The sequence below is a fragment of the Mytilus trossulus genome, chromosome 3 (assembly GCF_036588685.1).
Source record: "Mytilus trossulus isolate FHL-02 chromosome 3, PNRI_Mtr1.1.1.hap1, whole genome shotgun sequence".
NCBI lineage: Eukaryota > Metazoa > Mollusca > Bivalvia > Mytilida > Mytilidae > Mytilus > Mytilus trossulus.
In genome coordinates, this window is record NC_086375.1 from 1,920,397 (window position 1) to 1,940,615 (window position 20,219).

Genomic DNA, 20,219 nt, shown 5'->3' on the forward strand with positions numbered 1-20,219 from the left:
TAGCATATTTTGGAAATCTATAATCCAAATTCACAACAATGAATACAATGTATAAAGATACGAGAAGATGTGGTTTGAGTGCCAATGAGACAACTCTCAATCCAAGTCACAATTTGGAATTTAAGAAAACAATTATAGGTCAAAGTACGATCTTCAACATGGAGCCTTGGCTCTCACCAAAATTCAAACTATAAAAGTCTCCAACAATGAGTAGTTAAAAACCATTCAAACAGGGAAACCAACAGTCTAATCTATATACAAATTTAAAAAAACAACAACACTTATGAACTACATCAACAAATAATAACTACTGAACATTAGGTTCCATACATGGCAACATTTCTGAATTCATAGTATCTATCATGTACATCAATTTAATGTTTAAGAATTGAATATGCTTACATTTTTTTTATTCTTTTCAGGTTCTAGTTTATCCATCATTAGACTATAGAAGAAAATTTAATTCAGATAAAGAGTTTGAAAAAGGTCCTGTCTTATCTAGTGAGATTTTACAATGGTAGGTTTTATGTATATGACTAACATTTTATGATCTGTTGTTTATAAAGTGCAAGAAGGAAGCAAATGACTTCAAACATGCCAGCCCTGTTCTATTTGTTATAGTAGGATTCTGCTTATTTACAATTAAGGAATGACTATAATATTTTTTCTGTCTATAAAGAAAAATCATATAAAAAATTTGGTGCACACTGCATAAAGCCCGTAGCAGGTTATTTAACAGTGTGCAACACATTTTTTATGTTATTTCGAATAGACAGAAAAAATATTACAGTCATTTCTTATAATTTAATTCCAAATTCCATTCAAAACCATTAAAAACCATGAAAAACATTGATGACGTCACGGTCACATGACTAAATTATATCTTTGGGCTGATAACAAAATAACCTCGGCCTATCAGAAGACATGTTTCATCCAAAATTAAATTATATATTGATGAAAGAGGGATATTGGTGTTTGTCTGAATGAAAGAACTAATATGGTGTATTATTTCATGTTGCAAAACGTCTAATTCTATTGGACAACGTACAGCAAGTAACAGCTCTTTCATTGCTGTCCTTCACCTTCAAATTACAATTTTGTCAAATCCATGAATATGCAATATGAAATAAAAGATAAAATGAGTTTCATTTTGTGGATAAATATGTAAATATATATGTATTTATGCATTGTTTTTAGACATCATTTATTTGATTATTAAAATTCATGTAAAAACATACCTGCCAACTTTTTAGCTCACCTGGCCCAAAGGGCCAAGTGAGCTTTTCTCATCACTTTGCGTCCGGCGTCCATCGTCGTCCGGCGTTAGCTTTTACAAAAATCTTCTCCTCTGAAACTACTGGGCCAAATTAAACCAAACTTGGCCACAATCATCATTGGGGTATCTAGTTTAAAAAATGTGTGGTGTGACCCGTACAACCAACCAAGATGGCAGCCACAGCTAAAAGCTTATAACTCAGAAACCAAAGCATTTAGAGCAAATCTGAGATGGGGTACAATTGTTTATCAGGTCAAGATCTATCTGCCCTGAAATTTTCAGATGAATCGGACAATCCTTTGTTGGGTTGCTGCCCCTGAATTGGTAATTTCAAGGAAATTTTGTCCGTTTTCGCTCATTATCTTGAAAATTATTATAGATAGAGATAAACTGTAAACAGCAATAATGTTCAGCAAAGTAAGATCTACAAATAAGTCAACACGGTCAAAATGGTCAGTTGACCCCTTAAGGAGTTATTGCCCTTAATAGTCATTTTTTACCAATTTTTAGTAAATTTTGTAATCTTTTACAAAAATCTTCTTCTCTGAAACTACTAGACCAAGTTTAACCAAACTTAGCTACAATCATTATTAGGGTATCTAGTTTTAAAAATGTGTGCTATGACCGGGCCAACCAACAAAGATGGCAGCCATAGCTAAAAATAGAACATAGGAGTAAAATGTAGATTTTGGCTTATAACTCTGAAACCAAAGCATTTGGTAAATTTTGGTATTTTTTCACAAAATATTTTCCTCTATAACTAAAGGGCCAAGTTTATTACAGATAGAGAAAATTGTAAGTGGCAAGAATGATCAGTAAAGTATAATCTACAAACAAATCACCATCACCAAAACACAATTTTGTCATGAATCCATCTGTTTCCTTTGTTTAATGTGCACATACACCAAGGTGAGCGACACAGGCTCTTAAGGAGGCTCTTGGGTACAAAAATTTTAGCAAAAAATCAAACCTATACTTTTTCATTACAAATTTTATTTATTACACTATTAGTTGTTACTTTATGATATGGTACAAAAAACAACCCACAAAAATGATTTGGTTTGGCCCCAGATGACTTTAAAACTTGAAAAAGCTCCAAATTATCTCCCTTTGGTGCGAAAATGCCATTTTTTGGCCTTAAATTTGAAATATCTTTTTAACTTATCGGTGACCTATATTTTTTATTATTGTTTTCAAATCAGCTGTACATAAACTAAATTATTGTAAAATTTAAGCGATTTCTTATATTAGGTTATTTTTTTATTTCGATATTTCCTCTTTTTCTCCTATTAGTTCAACAGAAAAAAAGGACATTAACAAAAATGTATGCTTTTTCCAGAGGCAGATTTTAGCTTAAATGAACGGTGACCCTATTTTTTTATTTCATTTTTCTTTTAAGTATATGATAAAGGTCATTTTGGAAAAAATATAGCGAAATCCTATATTAGAAAAAAAAAATCATTTATACCCAGGAGCCCCCTTAAGAGCCTCTAGTTATTTTTTTCTAATCCAGATATGGTTTCAATATTTTTTACAATTTTTAGGTTTAACAGAAATTATATAAATGAAGCTGATTTTGAAAAGCCACGAGCATCCCCACTGTTGTATAAAAGTTTCAATAAATGTCCACCAGCGTTGATTATTATGGCAGAATTAGATATGAATAGAGACCATGGTTATGGTAAGTATGTAATGTAATGATAATTATGAGTGAAATTAGGTAAATTTCACATACATTAATTGTAATGTTTTGTCACATTTATAGGTGCAATTTTTTTACCTTGATATAAATACAAAAAAATTATCACTGAGGTCAAGCAAATATGTATAAATAAGCAAGCAACAAACAATCAACTAATCAATCAATATTTTTCAAATTCTCAAAAGGGAAATTATTTTTTGATGAAGCAAAGATAGGAAAATTTTCTGGCCTAAAATGGCTAAAATTACAGTTAAGCATTGCCGGGCATGAACTCACCATTTGCACACCCAATACAAAGGAAGATAATTCATCAAAATCCACATTTCAGAAAAACAATAAAATATGTGACATACAAATGCAATATATCAAACATGAGTTAATAACCTTTTTGTTTTTCAGCTTACCATGAGAAGTTAAAGGAGGCAGGAGTAAAATCTCAAACATTTACAGTTAAAGGTGTCACACATGGTTTCTTTGTTATGCCAGGTTTGTACTATAAACAAGCATATTGTAGATCTGGATGCTTCTAGTGTATGAAGTTATGAACATTTTGTGGACCATAGTAAAAGATATAAAGTGATGTGAGATGATTGCCAAAATGACAACTATCCACTAGTGATCAAAGGTTGAGGATGTAAACACAATCTAATTAAAATACAGATTCTGTGTCTTAGCTTTGCTTGCAATGATTCTTTCAATGACACAGACACTGAGCTTTACATTTTCACACAGGGAATGATGACTTCCGGTTTTCTCAGACTGTTTTTATATCATTTTCCAGTTTTTCAGACTTTTCCTCTGTCCATATCTATTTTGTAAACAAAATTTGTCTACTGAAAATTTTCAGGGATTGACTTTTTCAAAAAGTGGAAGATTTCAAATTTTAACAGGAGGGACAGAAGATGGTCTGAAAAGGGGGAGATTTTGACTCTCGCAGGAAGAATCACATGTATGTTAATGACTAAATGAACAAAGTAGGGTATTACTGTAAACAGGTATTCATATTACATTAACACATTTTCCTCCTGAATAAGCTTGTAATATTTTAAGATGTTATCAGACATTAATCAATATTTGTTTATTTTCAGGACATTTTAAAGAATGTTGTCAGCGAGCCCATGAAAAAGTTTCCAAATTCATCAAAGCGAACTCTTAAAGAACCACTATGGACAGATTGTAATCAGATGTTGCTAAGTTATTGTCTCTTAAAGAACAACTATGGCCAGATTGTAATCAGATCTTGCTAAGTTATTGTCTACAGCAGTGTACCAATGTGTTCATTTCACATTTATTTCATTTTTCTCTTCTTACTAAACAGACCTCTTCTTATAATCCACTTCGAACAATTTTAATACTGTAAAAAAAGAAATTATTGCGTGCATTTCTTTTTGCAATTTTGTCATTTTAGACTTAAATGCGATTTTAATTTTTACGATTTTGAGAAAAATCCTGTTGAATTCATATAAATATTTCAAAATGCTAGTTAATTATTGCGTTTACAATTCAATCGCATTTTTCCCAATAATAAAAACCTCGCATTAATTTCTGAATTTACAGTAGTATATTGGGTAGTGCAGTAGTGCAAATAATGGAAATTTAGAGTTCAACCATCATATACATATAAGTTGAAATTGTAATACTTTACACTATGTATAAGGAATGGATGCCACATGTTCATATGATTAACAATTTATAGATTTAGCCATTACGCATGTTCATGTAAGAGAATTTTGTACTCTTTGGCCAGTCATTATAATCAAAACTTTACACAAAACACTGATCAAATTTTACATCCAATCATGATCAAGACTTTTATCACATGACATACAAATTGAAGCCATCTTGTGTAGTATTTTTTAAACACTGTGAAATTTAATTTTAATTTCATATTTGAATTTAAATTTTATGTCCTTGCCAATATGTAGTAGATATATAATGGAACAATTTGAAATCAAATTTAAATAATATTTTATCTGTTTTGATATTTACAATTCATTTTTTTTTGTGATGTAATTTTAATTATTTGCATTTATATTAACAAATACATGTAAGATCTTTTTTCTGTATTTTATGTTATATTATTTCTTATTTCCCTCTGACCAAACTTTACCTGATGTAGACTTAAGTCCATAGTGGAATAATTTAATTGATTTTTGTTTACTTGGGGTTTTACATAGAAATTATACAGAATTTGTTTTCAGTTTATGTCATTTTGATTTCAAAACATAAAAAATATTACATTGTAAATTCTTCTGTGCATTTTGAGCTTTCTAGGGGTCTATATACTGACGGGTTGGGTTCATTTATGGTTATTTTTAGGTATTGGGTTGCTCTAGATAAGGATTAGGTTTTATAGCTAGTGTTTAAGGTTAGGTATGGGTTAGGGTAAAGAATAGTTTAGTATAGCCCTATATTGGTTGGGACACCTATAGAAAAGAAAGGCTCAATTTTGCAGTATGGCTATAGTTATTCTACACAATTTATTTTGGATTGATATGCAGTTCAATTAATTGCATTGTTTTAAAGTAAAACATGAATTTGAGGAAATAAATAAATCTTAATGTAGTTGGTTGAATAACAAAGCATACTTTTTAAATCACTAGACAACTACTACAAGAAAAGCAGGAAGAACAAATTCTTTCACTGAGATTTGCTGTTATTTTGCTGAAAGGCAGTTTTTATCAAATTTCAAAGTCCTATTTTTAAATTGGTTTTATGGAAACCATATGGAATATTAAGAACAAAAACATTAGAAAACTTTTGATAATTCTTTGCATAATATGACATTAATCATAAATGTTTAGTATATAAATAATCTATTCGTAGAATATAGCATTTAGATATATGCCAATAGTGATAGATTTATTAACTAAAGTGATATACATGTAGTTGAAAAGTAGTGATTAGATCTAGCCTAGTTTGGATTATAATTTAATATGAAATGTAGTAAAAATCTAGTCTATATTGTAATTGTACTAATTTTATAATATTCAATGATTTAAGAAATATATAGAAAATTCATGTAAATTTTAATGATAGTGAAATCACTAGAAGAGTTCTACATGAAATCTTTGAAATTTAGAAGTTAAATTAATGAGCTATTCAAAAGAAATAACTGTAAAATATAGATGTAAGCATAGAGAAATAGAATTTGCTATGAAGAAGATTGTTTATATTAAAAAGTTGAAAATAAAAAGGGAATAATGATTCAAACTGGAGTTATTTCCCTTTTCTTATTCTTTTAAAGTCTTTCTGCTCCTCATGGATAGTCAAGCTTTTTAAAAACCACCCTCTTCATATTCTAAACATCATTTTCAAAATTGAAAAATTACTTTGAGATATAGAGTTTTTGAAAGGCTTATGCATAAATTTATATTTAATCATAAATTCAGTTATTTATCAGGATAATTTATTAATTTTAAACAATTTCAAGCTGTCTCAATCTGAAATCCTATTAAAATTGTGCCATTTTGTTTTACAAGTTTCATCTTTTAAAAATTAGTATATAGTATATAATACCCCATTTTAAACACCTTTTCCCATTATTTTAGCTAAGGTGCCACATAGTTATTTATAGAACACAGCATAGGTTTCAGAAACATGCTGTACATTGCTTGCATTAATCAGTTACCATAAATAAGCAGCAACAATTAGTGATGATGGAGTGTTAGAACGATTTAAGGAAGAAGTTATGCTTGAGAAAAAATGAAACGTTCATTTATTTTTAAACACATTTTGTTGAAAATGATTTAAGAAATGATAGGAAAATTGATACAGCATCATTGTTCTTTATGAAAGATCTGCACACTAATGTCTGAAGTTTTATTGTTTAAGCATTTATTTCCATTGTAAATTCCGACATTGATTTCAGAATGATGTTAAGAGAACCAAAATTGCATTTTTTGGGGAATTGATTTCAAGACATTTAACAATGATATATTGAGGGCATACACTTAAAATTTGTAAAAAATGAAATTTAAAGATATTTTAAGTATAATGTGCATAGAAATTTTACTAGCATTACCAGATTTTAATGTCAGAAGTAAAGTACAAATTGTCGTCAATTCATTATTTTCACCAAGCATATTAAATATGCCAAAACATGCAAGCAACCATGTGCCTATTTGTTATTTAAGCTTTTGTATTTTATTGTCATATTGTAGTTTGTTAATTATACATATTATAGTGGCTTCTAGGTTGCTTTTTTTGTAAAATTGTCCGTATTGTGCAATTCTTTTGGAAAATTTTATTTGTTAATTATTGCAGATTAAATATAAATTTTAATGCTACAAATGTGTTGGTTTGAATTATCCCCCTTGACTAAAAACATATGTCTTAAATTTGACTTTACAGATTTGTTATTCTTTGGACTCATTTACTTTCATGGTTAACAATTTCCATGGATTCAGGAAAACTTGTCTTTTCAAGGATATTAATTTGTGGTTTTGCCAAATATAAAAAAAAAGAAGATGTGGTATGGTTGCCAATGAGACAACTCTCCACAAGAGACCAAAATGACACAGAAATTAACAACTATAGGTCCCCGTACAGCCTTCAACAAATGGCAAAGCCCATACCACATAGTCAGCTATAAAAGGCCCTGAAATGACAATTTAAAACTATTCAAATAAGAAAAATAACAGCCTTATTTATGTAAGTCAAAGTCTGCTTACAAGGCTATGGAAAATTGGTATCCTTCTAATAATATTGTGTTAACAGTATAATATAAAAGAGCTGTGTGTCTTATCTCTTTAATTAATGGGACATTGAAAGATAGAGTCATCCTTTTCTCGTCACTTGGCTTCAATCTTTCTTTGGTCATTTCCTCTGACACAACTGGACATTGGTCTGAAATATCAGATTCCAAAATTTTACAATCAAAACAGAGAATGAAATTGACAGTTTTCTTTTTGTTGTCAGGTTGGCCTCAGTGGCTGGATGGTATAAGAAGTTCATCAACTAAATCACTAGCCTGTCAACATTGACGTTGTTAGTTTGACTCCAATCTTGGTTACTTAGGATTGTGGACTTACCTGTAGAAGATCTCTCTCCGGGCACTTCTGTGTCCTCTACCTATACTAATTAGCTGCCACAACAAAGCCAATAGTTCTGAAAAATAGAATTAAGCACCAAAAGTCTATCTATTATTTTGTTGTCAAAATTGAGTCCATATTTTGTTTATGATGTATTTTTAATAACTTTCTTGACCATTTCGAAATTTTAAAAAAAAATTATGAATATGATTTTCAAATTTAGCACTAAAGATTATTAATGTTGTGCTTTAATTTTGCAGCCTAGCTGCAAATGTTTTGATATATACCAAGCTTAAATGTAGAGATGAACATTTTAAGCTACCACAGAAATTCTTAAAATATTAATGATGTATCGAGAAAGAAAATTTATCAGTGCCCCGCGAATGATCTTCTTCAGGAAAGTCCACAATTCTAATTGATAATACTGGTTTTACACCACTTGCAGCACATTTAGCTCTATGATGGGGGGGGGCAATTTTTATTGCTGAAGAAAGAGGTAGTACCTGTATAGAACACTGACCTTATGCAGGAACATTGGCAATCTTATTCAACTAAGGTTCAAGTCAAACATACATTGCTACAAGCAGGGTTCAAAACTGATAACTCTAGATGTTATTGTAGATTGATCACATTGAACATAAGAGACACATTTTGTTACATTTTTGTTACCCCATCAAAGCTGAGGGGACATTAAGTTTTACCCTTGTAAGTCCATATTTGTTGTTGTTGCCTTTCTCTAACTTAATTTTGCCTCTACCAAATGTTAAATGTTATGAAACTTAATCACAATGCTCATTACCATAAACACACAGACCAAATTTGAATTTTGGTGGTGCCTCTTTAACTGTTATAGAATTATGCCCCTTTACAAATGGAAAAATTGATGAATTTTTCTTTTCCATTCTATAACTTTAGTTTGTCTTTACCAAATGTTATGAAACTTATACATAATGCTTATTATCACAAAATATTCTTAGTGTTCAAATAAAAGGATTTTTTTATTACTTGCATGTTATCCTCCAGAATAGGATTGTAATATTTGCCACTGGATGTACAAATACATCAAATAATCATTTATACTTTTAATCAAAAGAAAATTATGATAAGACAATCTGCAGTTTTCTCAAATGAAATTTTAGTTGAAAGGAAATGTTGGTAGTTAAGCAACCAAACATCTATTGGTCAACTTATTAAGGTCAACAGGTATTTTTATAAGAGCCCACAAAAGGAGCCTAATTAGCAGGCACTCTTTAACAGACCTTATCATATGCATACACAATGAGATATATGAACCCTAGTTTGTAACTATACCGAATTTTTCATTTAGTAGTCAAAAGGAAGACATCACTTTTTATTCTGTATTTTTGCTCTAACGTTTAAATGTTAAATTCTTTGGTCACCTCTTTAGATAATATTATTTTAAGAACAGTCTATTTATTTTTCATCATAACAATCGTCTTAATACTGATAATTTTCTTTTCAAGATTTAAGCTTGAAATTTTATAAGATTATAAGAAAGTTCTAAAGATAGGTCCAACGGCTAGAGTGTTTTTCCATCATAGTCATACACTAAAGTTTCCGAATGAATTAAAAGACATGACGAATGGACACAATCCGAGAAAGTGGTTATCTGAAAGTGTTAAACAGATACCCGCCTTTATTTTTCTATGCTGTGTTTTGTGTACTGTTGTATGTATGTTGGTCTTTTCTTTTCTAGCCATGGCGTTGTCAGTTTATATTTGTTTTGAACTTGATTTTCAACTTTTGAATGTCCAATTGGTATCTTCAATTGACGCAGCGGACATGTAGTTTTAATGGCCACTTCTACAGGCAATGGGTTCAATTCAGCACCTATACATGTAGAAAATCGAGATTGGTTTGAAACAAATACAAAACTTTTTAATATAATTTATTTTAACATACAAACCATCAAACCAAACAGTGCCGAAGTCAAAAAAGCCTGAAACTGTTTGCCTCTTTCAAGACTTCAACTGAATAAGAACGAACATAATGGAGTTTCAATACCACCTAGTTTGTATTCTTCCGCAAAACATATTGAAGAACAATTGGTTGCCTTGTGCTGTTTTCTATATACTCTTTGGCCGGGTTCAACGTTGTTGTCTCTTTGACATATTCCCCGTTTCCATTCTCAATTGTATGCTATCGGTTATTAACCACGAAATCTGAATCTCAAAATTCTGCAGTGACAGCATTTACCGATTTGCCCCAAATTTGCGAGTTTTTAATCCACATGTTTCCCTGCATCAAATAGGTACAATATGCCGATAAAACGACCTTGTACTATGATGACTGCGCATGAAACAAATACGCATATCTTTATTATTGTAATTATAAGCATCAATAACTCTCAAATAATAGTTCGCCCAAATCTACAACAAAATGAATGTTGAAAAAATCAATGACAACAGCTTGCAACAAATCTGAATAAACAGGATAGATAAAATCTTTTATTTATGTCGTTCTACATGAGAGGGCAAGGATTTTTAAACCCTTTTATATACACAAACTTTTAAATACATATATGTATATATATAAACATTTGTAGAATAAATAGTTTAAATTGAGTATTGCGTGGCATTTGAGTGTGTATAGATATAGATATGTTCACCATGTGTGTAAGTTTGTAAAATGCTAGTTTGTGATGGAAAAGGATCGTATAATTCGGACTGAAACTGGACCACCAACACAGCCTAAGCTTTTAGCATATATACCGGCTGTAGCCAGACTATGGACCTTGGCCACTCTAGCACGTGAGTTTTTTATTGAACTTATTAAAGTCTGCCACCATACCATGATCTATCCACAGATTTATGCCTGGTCATAAGGAAATGCAATCATCTTACAAAATACAAAGACCTTCGTTACTCCTATGTATTTTTTTATCTGGAAATTATAATTAAAGTAAAGACAAACAATTTTCATTTTTGAATTTTATTAGAAGGTTTCACTATTCCATGCATCTCCTTTTCCCTACCGAGATGACAAACAATTAACTCATATACGCTCACCCGGTGGTATCGGAACAATCGTAGTCCTTGGTGTTGTCTTGTGTTCCTCGACTCTAGATCAGTCATAGGAACGCATCTATTGCACATGCCGTTTAAAGTTAAGTGAGATATATTACTCATTCATACCAGGAAAAGAACATATCGATGTCACATAAAAATGATTCTGCATCATACTAGATTAGAACCCTGAGCAAGATTTAAACGCGATGTTTTACAAGGTATAAACTGTTCATTGAAAAATTGTTACATTTCAACCTACCCAGACACGTAATCAGACTGCACGCAAAGTTTCCGCACCCAAGACTAACACGCTACCCCGAGTTCCATTTGATGTTTGCTACTTCACCGCTATGGACTTGACTTGTTGCCTCCGGGTATTTTTTTTGTTACACAGATTTGTATCTTCTTAATTGTTATATATATATATATAACGATAAACAACTGTTACATAAAATGCTGATACATATTTTCCGCTGTACAGTGAATCACTCGATTTCAACTAATTAGCAGACATTGAAAGAGTAAGCAGTAAATATGCTTGACAATAGAAAAAGCTTCAGACAATTCTCGCATATTGACTGAATTAAAACTACTATTGTAATTCGTGACTTTTAGTCTGACTGCATATGTATTTTTCTCGAAAATTGTGAATAAATGTTTGACGGGGGAAGGGCCATTGCTTCTAACTCTCTACTTTTTTTTCTTTCTTCATCTTGAATGTCGAGAATTAAAGTCAGAGAATATCTCCGCTCTATCTTACACTAGTATGATAAATGTCGCATCATATACATGTATCATTCAAATTTAATAAAATATTTCTTAGTTATGAAGACACATGCACTACGTATTGTCCCTGACTTGGTTCTTACTTTTATACTGTTGAACAAGTGCCTGTAAGTGAAGAAAATAGTCCTCAAGTGAATTACTATGATCAAATAAGTCATACTATTTTGTCACAGGATACTAAAACTAAAAATATATTATAAGCACACACCAGAATTCCAATACCTATACTTGTAGTAGAAGTAAGAATATCTAGATTTGAACTTGGAGGATCATGAATAGTCCTAAATATCAAGAACAATCAAAACATTACCGAAAGCTATAGGTAGTATGATTCAGGATATAACTGGATTCGTTTCATATTCATTCAAATTCCAGATTTTTCTGGATAAGTATCTGAACTAAATCAATAGAAATGAATGTGGATTTTTTTTTATAGTACAAAGATCTGGTAAAATTAAAAATCTAATCATAAATATTTTAGTTATTATTGGTATGCATATTTGCTAGTGTTTTATTTATGGCATTTTGACGGTCAATATATGAACAATATACGAACAACACTTTGAATACAGCAAACGATACGGAAACAAAACTCTGAATTGAGCAAACAATATAGGAACAACACTTTTAATGGAGCAAACAATATAGGAACAATACTTTGATGAGAGCAAACGATATAGGAACAACACTTTGATGAGAGCAAACAATATAGGAACAACACTTTGATGAGAGCAAACGATATAGGAACAACACTTTGATGAGAGCAAACAATATAGGAACAACACTTTGATGAGAGCAAACGATATAGGAACAACACTTTGATGAAAGCAAACGATATAGGAACAACACTTTGAATGGAGCAAACAATATAGGAACAACACTTTGATGAGAGCAAACGATATAGGAACAACACTTTGAATGGAGCAAACAATATATGAACAAAACTCTGAATGGAGCAAACAATATAGGAACAACACTTTGATGAGAGAGAACAATATGTGAACAGCACTGATGGAAGCTCACAATATCACGGTGAACAATGCTTTGATGTCAGAAAACAATATATGTTTTTTGTGGGGGGTTTTATCGTTATTTTTCTGTTGCCCAATCTTTAGTTTTCTGGTACCCAATCTTTAGTTTTTGGTTTTCCTCAATCTTAAGTTTTGTTGGCTGTGTTTGGTCTTTTTTTCCGTTTCCTTTTGGCGTTTTTGCCAACTGTTTCCCGTCAACTTGCTGTCATTGATATAAAAATTCTCCTAGTTCTCTTCCATTTTTAAATGTTCATGATACATTTTAGGTCTTGATAAGTATTCATCTTCTTTACTATCCAGCAACTTAATATTACAATCTGAGTATGCCAACTGAGATTTTTTTCTTATTTAAATTACTATAAAGAAATATAATTCCAAACCCGGGATCTTCAAGATGGATTCTAGATTTACTGAATTTGAATACATACCATAATACACATATAGGCCATTAATTGACAGATTTATATAGGTTTGTAGTCTCAGTAAAAACATTTATAATTATGGAACTTATGATGATAATCTTTTTGTTTCAGTCATGTGGTCTACCAGCATAACAACTCTTCAGTTTGCTTCAGGGACGCCATTATACTGGGGTTGGTACATATTGTAAGTAAACTATAAGATATTGGTGTTGTGTAAAAATCATTGATATCCCTGATTACATTTTTGCACCACGTTTTCTTTTATAAAGAGGGGCCAGTGGTATGGTGAAGATATCTGCCATTCTTGCTGATGACCTTTATTTTTGTCATTTTGCTGTTGATCGATGGTTGCTGTACCAATCTCTTTCTGTGACCAGTGATAGAATTATCAAACATAGAACGAAAAATACTAATAGTATTCGAAATTACAAACCTATAACAGACAGAAAGAGAGAACATCGAGCATACAAATTAACAGATAAAACAATCAGGACGGTTGATGTTGCATGCTTTACTCTCAGTGGCAAATATTACATGCATACCAAGGCCGAAATTTGCCTCATCATCAATAAATACAAGAAGCAACAGAGATATAAATATGACGAGAGACTTCTACAAGGACCTTGTGTATACATGTCGAAAGATTGGAAAAATACGGAACTGCAAAGACAATTAAAAAAGGCGGGGCTTCCATATACACAAGAAAATTTAACGCTGAACGTTAAGTTTTTTCACTAATATATTTTAACAATATTTACAAAAACACACAGAAACTTGACCAATATAGCAATTTAAATATATATGGTTTAATTAGCATAAGAGGCTTAAATGATATAGCTAAATTAAATTTCAATGTAAAAGAATTTTGTTTCCACGCATTACATTAACAAATTATTCTCCATTGTTGAAACGTAAAAAGTATTAATTGTTATTTTCATTGTTTCAGAGGAGCCAGTATTTTAGTAACGCTATTAGAACTAACTTGGATGATACATAAATGTTCATGCTGCAGGTATGGTGATATGTTATTGAACTTTTTTTAAAAATTAGAAAATATGCGGTATTTTGATATGTTATTGAACTTTAAAAAAAAATAATTAGAAAATATGCGGTATGTTGATATGTTATTGAACTTTAAAAAAAATAAATTAGAAAAAATGCGGTATGTTGATATATTATTGAACTTTGTATAAAAATTACAAAATATGCGGTATGTTTTTAAATGAAACACCAATGCACAAACAGAGATTTAAAAGACCCAAACATGACTAAATGTAGAATAAATCAAAAGAGAAAAGCAAATGTATGAATTAAAGAAAACAAGAATGTGTCCTAAGTACACAGATGCCCCACTCGCACTATCATTTTCCATGTTCAATGGACCGTGAAATTGGGTAGAAAATCTTATTTGGCATTAAAATTAGAAAGATCATATCATAAGCAACAAGTGTACTAAGTTTCAAGTTGATTGGACTTCAGCTTCATCAAAAACTACCTTGACCAAAAACTTTAACCTGAAACTTGCACTTTCATTTTCTATGTTCAGTGGACCGTGAAATTGGGGTCAAATATCTAATTTGGCTTTAAAATTATAAAGATCATATCATAAGCAACAAGTGTACTAAGTTTCAAATTAAGTGAACTTCAGCTTCATCAAAAACTACCTCGACCAAAAACTTTAAACTGGAGCTGGACGAACGAATGGACGAACGAACGAACGAACGGACGGACGAACGGAGGCACAGACCAGAAAACATAATGCCCCTCTACTATCGTAGGTGGGGCATAAAAATGATCAATTAAAAACAAATATATACAGCTACGCCAGTCGGAATTACTAGCTCTTAATTTGGAACAGACACTTACATTGTCCGTTGTTCAAACATATATGTTAAGGTCCAGTTGCAACTATTACATGTATATCAGTTGTATAGATAAAAGTCAGACTGTTACGTGAAAGTGGTGTTATGAGTAAAAATATTAGCTGTTTATATACTGTATACTGATGTTTTCTCTACATAATTGATTGATGTAGCACAAAAGGCTATCTATATACTACGCAAGAAAGATAACTAGATATATATGTTAAATAATAATTGTTTCATTTAAATTATAAACATTATTTGCCAAGATTGAATGTGCTACTTGACATACAAGGTCACTTTCATGTGTGTTCAACACTCGGATATGATTGCAGATGTTTTAAGAACTACCCATAGTCATACCATACTAAAAAATACTCTTATATAGAGATCAACATCAGTTTGATTACACTATTCACCACTTATATTAAAAAAAAGAGGAACGAAAGATACCAGAGGAACATTCAAACTCATAGATCGAAAATCGATTGAAAACGCCACGAAAAAGAAAAAAAAGAAAAGGACAAACCGTCAAATAAAAACACACAAGACACAAAACTAAAGACAAAGCAACTAGCGGATATCTCAGGTGCTTCGAAACAGTAAGCAAATCCTGCTCCACAAGTGGCACCCGTATCTTTAGACACCCTGTATAGAGAAAGATAACTAAGACACACTGTGTTTAATATCAACAAATCCAAGAATTAATGTGTGGTTCATTTTTGGGACATTGAAAAGTAGTGTTAAGTGGGGTATTTTCGCACATTTTATTTTAGCTAATTTGTGAAGTAAAAGAAATGGCTAAAAAATGTAGAAGGGCACAGCCAGAAAGAAACCTTGCACTTTGCTTTTATAATTCCATATAAAATCCCAAAGTTTGCAGCATTGTGTTTATTGTGAAAATTTAAAAGAAAATTAAGTTCCATAAATAAAAGCAAGCACGCTTTTAGAATAAGAAATACCATCCTACAGACTATAAAAGTTCTAGGTGGCACACTGATAATTACATATAGAATATAACCAACATTTAAACAAGTAAAATGTTCGAGCTTTAACACCTTTTATAGGAGGGTTTTGTGGGACAAACTGTAATATGTAATACAAATGGATGGAAAGACAGAAGGATAGACAACTCTGCTGACAGACGGGGGCAAAACAATATCCCATCCTGAAAATTTGTAGCGGGTGTATAGAAACAGATTTAGCCCTAGGTGTGGCAAAACATCTCCATTTACAGTATTGTCTTTACTATACGTATTTATCGTTCTATTTTTCAGCAAAGAGGGATGTTGCTGTAGATGTTGGTCTGTGATCATGTGGATAGATAACTGGAAGAAAGGCATTTTATACTTATTACTTACTATACCTATATTTCTGATTGGTACAAAAGTTATTCTAGGTTTTATTTCAGGTAATTCATTTTAAATAACATTATTATATAAAATATTCGCTGTATTTGCTATATAAAAAAATAAACGGTATAATGAAAAAGTAATCAGAAAACAAAACAGAAAACATGGTTTGCCAGTCAAATAATGACCGATGGCTATTTAATTTTGATGTTCTTTGGCTATGCATTTGGCTTCCCAAACTGTCAGTCACCAAAAAACCTGGTGGTTTTCACTTCTGTAATTTTGTTTCGATTTTATCTCATTTTCTTTATTCTTTTTCTTTTTTCCTTATTCTCTATTAAACATGTAAACACAACACGTTATAAACTGGATGCGTTCGAAGCGCTTTTTCTCATCACTTTGCGTCCGGCGTCGTCGTCCGGCGTTAGCTTTTACAAAAATCTACTCCTCTGCATAGTTATCAAGATTATAATTTAGTACGCCAGACGCGCGTTTCGTCTACATAAGATTCATCAGTGACGTTCAAAACAAAATATTTATAAAGCCAAACAATTACAAAGTTGAAGAGCATTGAGGATCCAAAATTCCAAAAAGTTGTGCCAAATACGGCTAAGGTATTCTATGTCTGGGATAAGAAAATCCTTAGCTTTTCGAAAAATTCTAAGTTTTAATAACCGGAAATTTATAAAAATGACCACATTATTGATATACATGTCAACACCGAAGTGTTGACTACTGAAACTACTGGGCCAAATTAAACCAAACTTGGACACAATCATCATTGGGGTATCTAGTCTAAAAAATGTGTGGCGTGACCCGGCCAACCAACCAAGATGGTGGCCATGGCTAAAAAATAGAACATAAGGGTAACATGTAGATTTTTGCTGATAACTCTGAAACCAAAACATTTAGAGCAAATATAACAGGAGTAAAATTGTTTACGAGGTAAAGATCTACCTGCCTTGAAATTTTCAGGTGAATCGGACAACCGGTTGTTGGGTTGCTGACCCATTCACGAAGTCGAGATTGCACTCTTCAAAAGACTTGAAATACTACTAATTTTGTAATTTTCTATTTTAAACCCGCTGCTTAATGATCCCTAACAAAAATTAAGAGGGTAGTTAAAAAGTCTTATATGACAACAAATGGCGCAATTATCTTTATAACAGAAAAAAAAACAATCAAAGAGTTAAACCAACCATAAAAGCAACAAAATGGCTAAATAGTCTTACAGCAAAAAAATGTCATAGAATGACTTCCTTTTGGACTTCCCGGGTGTCATCTGTGTTTTATATGAATATTCTGCTTTCAAAAGGGATTCATTGGGAGGAGTTTTTCTTTTTAAATATTTTTGTTTCAAAAAGTGAGACGAAAGATACCAAATGGACAATCTAACTCAAAAGCAGATCATAGACTGACAACGCCATGGCTACAAAGGGAAAAACACAATGCATATATATTGTAGAGATGCTTGATTACTGATGAATACTTCTTTAGTTTATATATTGCTGTATAATGTAAATGATTTTCACTTATATGTTGTATCTTCTTTCAGGTCTAGCTTTAATTATAGCAGGACTTTTATACATTTTAAAGACGTTCAAAGAAGGGATTATTTACACAATCAGAGAAACACGTTACATAAAAACCTACACACCTCCAGTAAATGTAATATCATGTCATACACAGACTGAAGAGGAGAAAATTACATATGAAGACTTTGAACCAAATGCTGGATACAAATATTACCGACAGGGGAAATGAATGAGTACAAAATTTCCATGCAAAAAAACCTTTTAGGCTTGAATTTTATAAAGAAGGGAAGTAATTCATGGAAGTGATCCATGAGTTTTTAACATTAACTCTGATTGAACCTATGACAGATTAGAGATCATCTATATTTTAATTTGATTAAGAGTTATCAAATCTACTTTATTATCATATTACAATAAATATCTCTAACAGACAAAGATATAATCTAAGAAGATGAATTCTTCAATAGATATTTGATTTCTGCAGTTATAAATAGTACATGTACTAATATGGCAGATCATGTAACCAACTAAATATAATGATGATGCCATCTTCCTATTTTTTAGAGGATAATGACTTTTGTATACGAGTGTATCAATCTAAAATGTGTAATGAATATAATATTCACAAACAAGGAAGAAAGTCTCAATATAGAGCCATTAGTTTGGCCTGGTAAGGATAAACAAATAGAAAGAGGCACTCATAGCTTTACCATCTAATAACATTTGTTGAATGCATATTTTTATGAATAAAAATATCGCTTACGAGCTTGACTAAGGAAGATGTTAACTATAATTGGTTCATTCAAATTAAAATTTCCAGGAAAGGAGAAAATGTATATCTCTGTCAATGATTTTTTTTTACAATTTTGCATAAGTAGAGTCTCCCCTTCATTAACTTTTAAAAACAGATTATTTAAATCTTTTATTTCTTATTCATTAAGTCTTTGCTGGTAATATTTATCAAATTACTTTAATGTGCCAGATTATCAGTATATAATTTCCATATTGCAATATTTTAGCCACAGTTTATGTATATTTTTTAATGTATCCATGAACTACAGTATAATAATACTCATTCACTCATGGTAATTAGGGTTGTTCAAATATACTTGTTACTCAACTTATTATTACTATTAAATTTCTGTTACCAATATCGATATTGTATTGTTTTTATTTGTAAGAATAATAGTGCTTACTTCGTTAGATTACTTCTTTTTCTAAAACAAGCTTACGTCTATGCAATTTGTATTCTGAAGGAGATTTGTATCATTGGCAATCATGCCATATCTTCTTAATTTCATATTCTATCAAAATGCATTCAGAATATTACGCACATGTTTTGTGTAATTTTCACAATCTCGTCCAGTACCTCCGCAATGGTATTTTTTTTTTTTTACAGTAGAGCAACATTATTGTATTATTATGTTGTTGGCATGCCACGGGTTATGTTCCTCTCATATATGTTATGATGGTATGTAACTAAACCCCTAACGGGAAGGATTGTGCCTGATATTCATATGATGATTTCATAATTTTTCAATCAGTTTCAATAGAAGCCTGGAGCTGGCATGTCAGTTAACTGCTAGTAGTCTGTTGGTATTTATGTATAATTGTCATTTTGTTTATTTTCTTTGGTTACATCTTCTGACATCAGACTCGGACTTCTCTTGAATTGAATTTTAAATGTACGTATTGTTATGCGTTTACTTTTCTACATTGGCTAGAGGTATAGGGGAGGGTTGAGATCTCATAAACATGTTTAACCCCGCCGAATTTTTGCGCCTGTCCCAAGTCAGGAGCCTCTGGTCTTTGTTAGTCTTGTATCATTTTAATTTTAGTTTCTTGTGTACAATTTGGATATTAGTATGGCGTTCATTATGACTGAACTAGTATATATTTGTTTAGCGGCCAGCTGAAGGTCGCCTCCGGGTGCGGGATTTTCTCGTTACATTGAAGACCTGTTGGTGACCTTCTGCTGTTGTTTTTTCTATGGTCGGGTTGTTGTCTCTTTGATACATTCCCCATTTCCATTCTCAATGTTATATATTGATGATTTCATGGTAGAAAATAATCATTGTTTTAGCCATGATGACAAAACACTCTGAAACAAGTAAACTCAATTAGTAACCATCATATCTATCATAGATTCCAAACAAATACAACACAACAAATGAATTACGACCCTCTGGAA

The 20,219-nt window shown here is 31.3% G+C and overlaps 2 protein-coding genes across 2 annotated transcripts in view; both read left to right on the forward strand.

Moving 5' to 3' along the window:
* LOC134709974 (ethyl acetate hydrolase-like) overlaps positions 1-7,271 on the forward strand; it is a 29,266-nt gene extending 21,995 nt beyond the window's left edge. The window contains exons 5-8 of the mRNA XM_063570104.1: positions 423-517; positions 2,821-2,957; positions 3,378-3,464; positions 4,067-7,271. Of these exons, the coding sequence (XP_063426174.1) occupies positions 423-517; positions 2,821-2,957; positions 3,378-3,464; positions 4,067-4,134 (387 nt within the window). The 3' untranslated portion in view covers positions 4,135-7,271. The remainder of the gene's footprint in view (positions 1-422; positions 518-2,820; positions 2,958-3,377; positions 3,465-4,066) is intronic.
* Positions 7,272-10,397: 3,126 nt separating this feature from the next.
* Positions 10,398-18,343, forward strand: LOC134709169 (uncharacterized). The gene is made up of 5 exons (XM_063569350.1): positions 10,398-10,782; positions 13,391-13,463; positions 14,226-14,291; positions 16,419-16,552; positions 18,049-18,343. The coding sequence occupies exons 1-5, from the start codon at positions 10,674-10,676 to the stop codon at positions 18,255-18,257; spliced, it is 591 nt and encodes a 196-aa protein (XP_063425420.1). The 5' UTR covers positions 10,398-10,673; the 3' UTR covers positions 18,258-18,343.
* Positions 18,344-20,219: the final 1,876 nt, after the last annotated feature.

Bases quoted from the DNA above. Each gene is read 5' to 3' on its own strand.
- LOC134709169 (XM_063569350.1), top strand. From the start codon at position 10,674: ATGGAAAAGGATCGTATAATTCGGACTGAAACTGGACCACCAACACAG. The intron at 13,464-14,225 runs GTAAGTAAACTA...TCATTGTTTCAG, and splicing joins TACTGGGGTTGGTACATATT to AGGAGCCAGTATTTTAGTAA. The intron at 14,292-16,418 runs GTATGGTGATAT...TCTATTTTTCAG, and splicing joins CATAAATGTTCATGCTGCAG to CAAAGAGGGATGTTGCTGTA.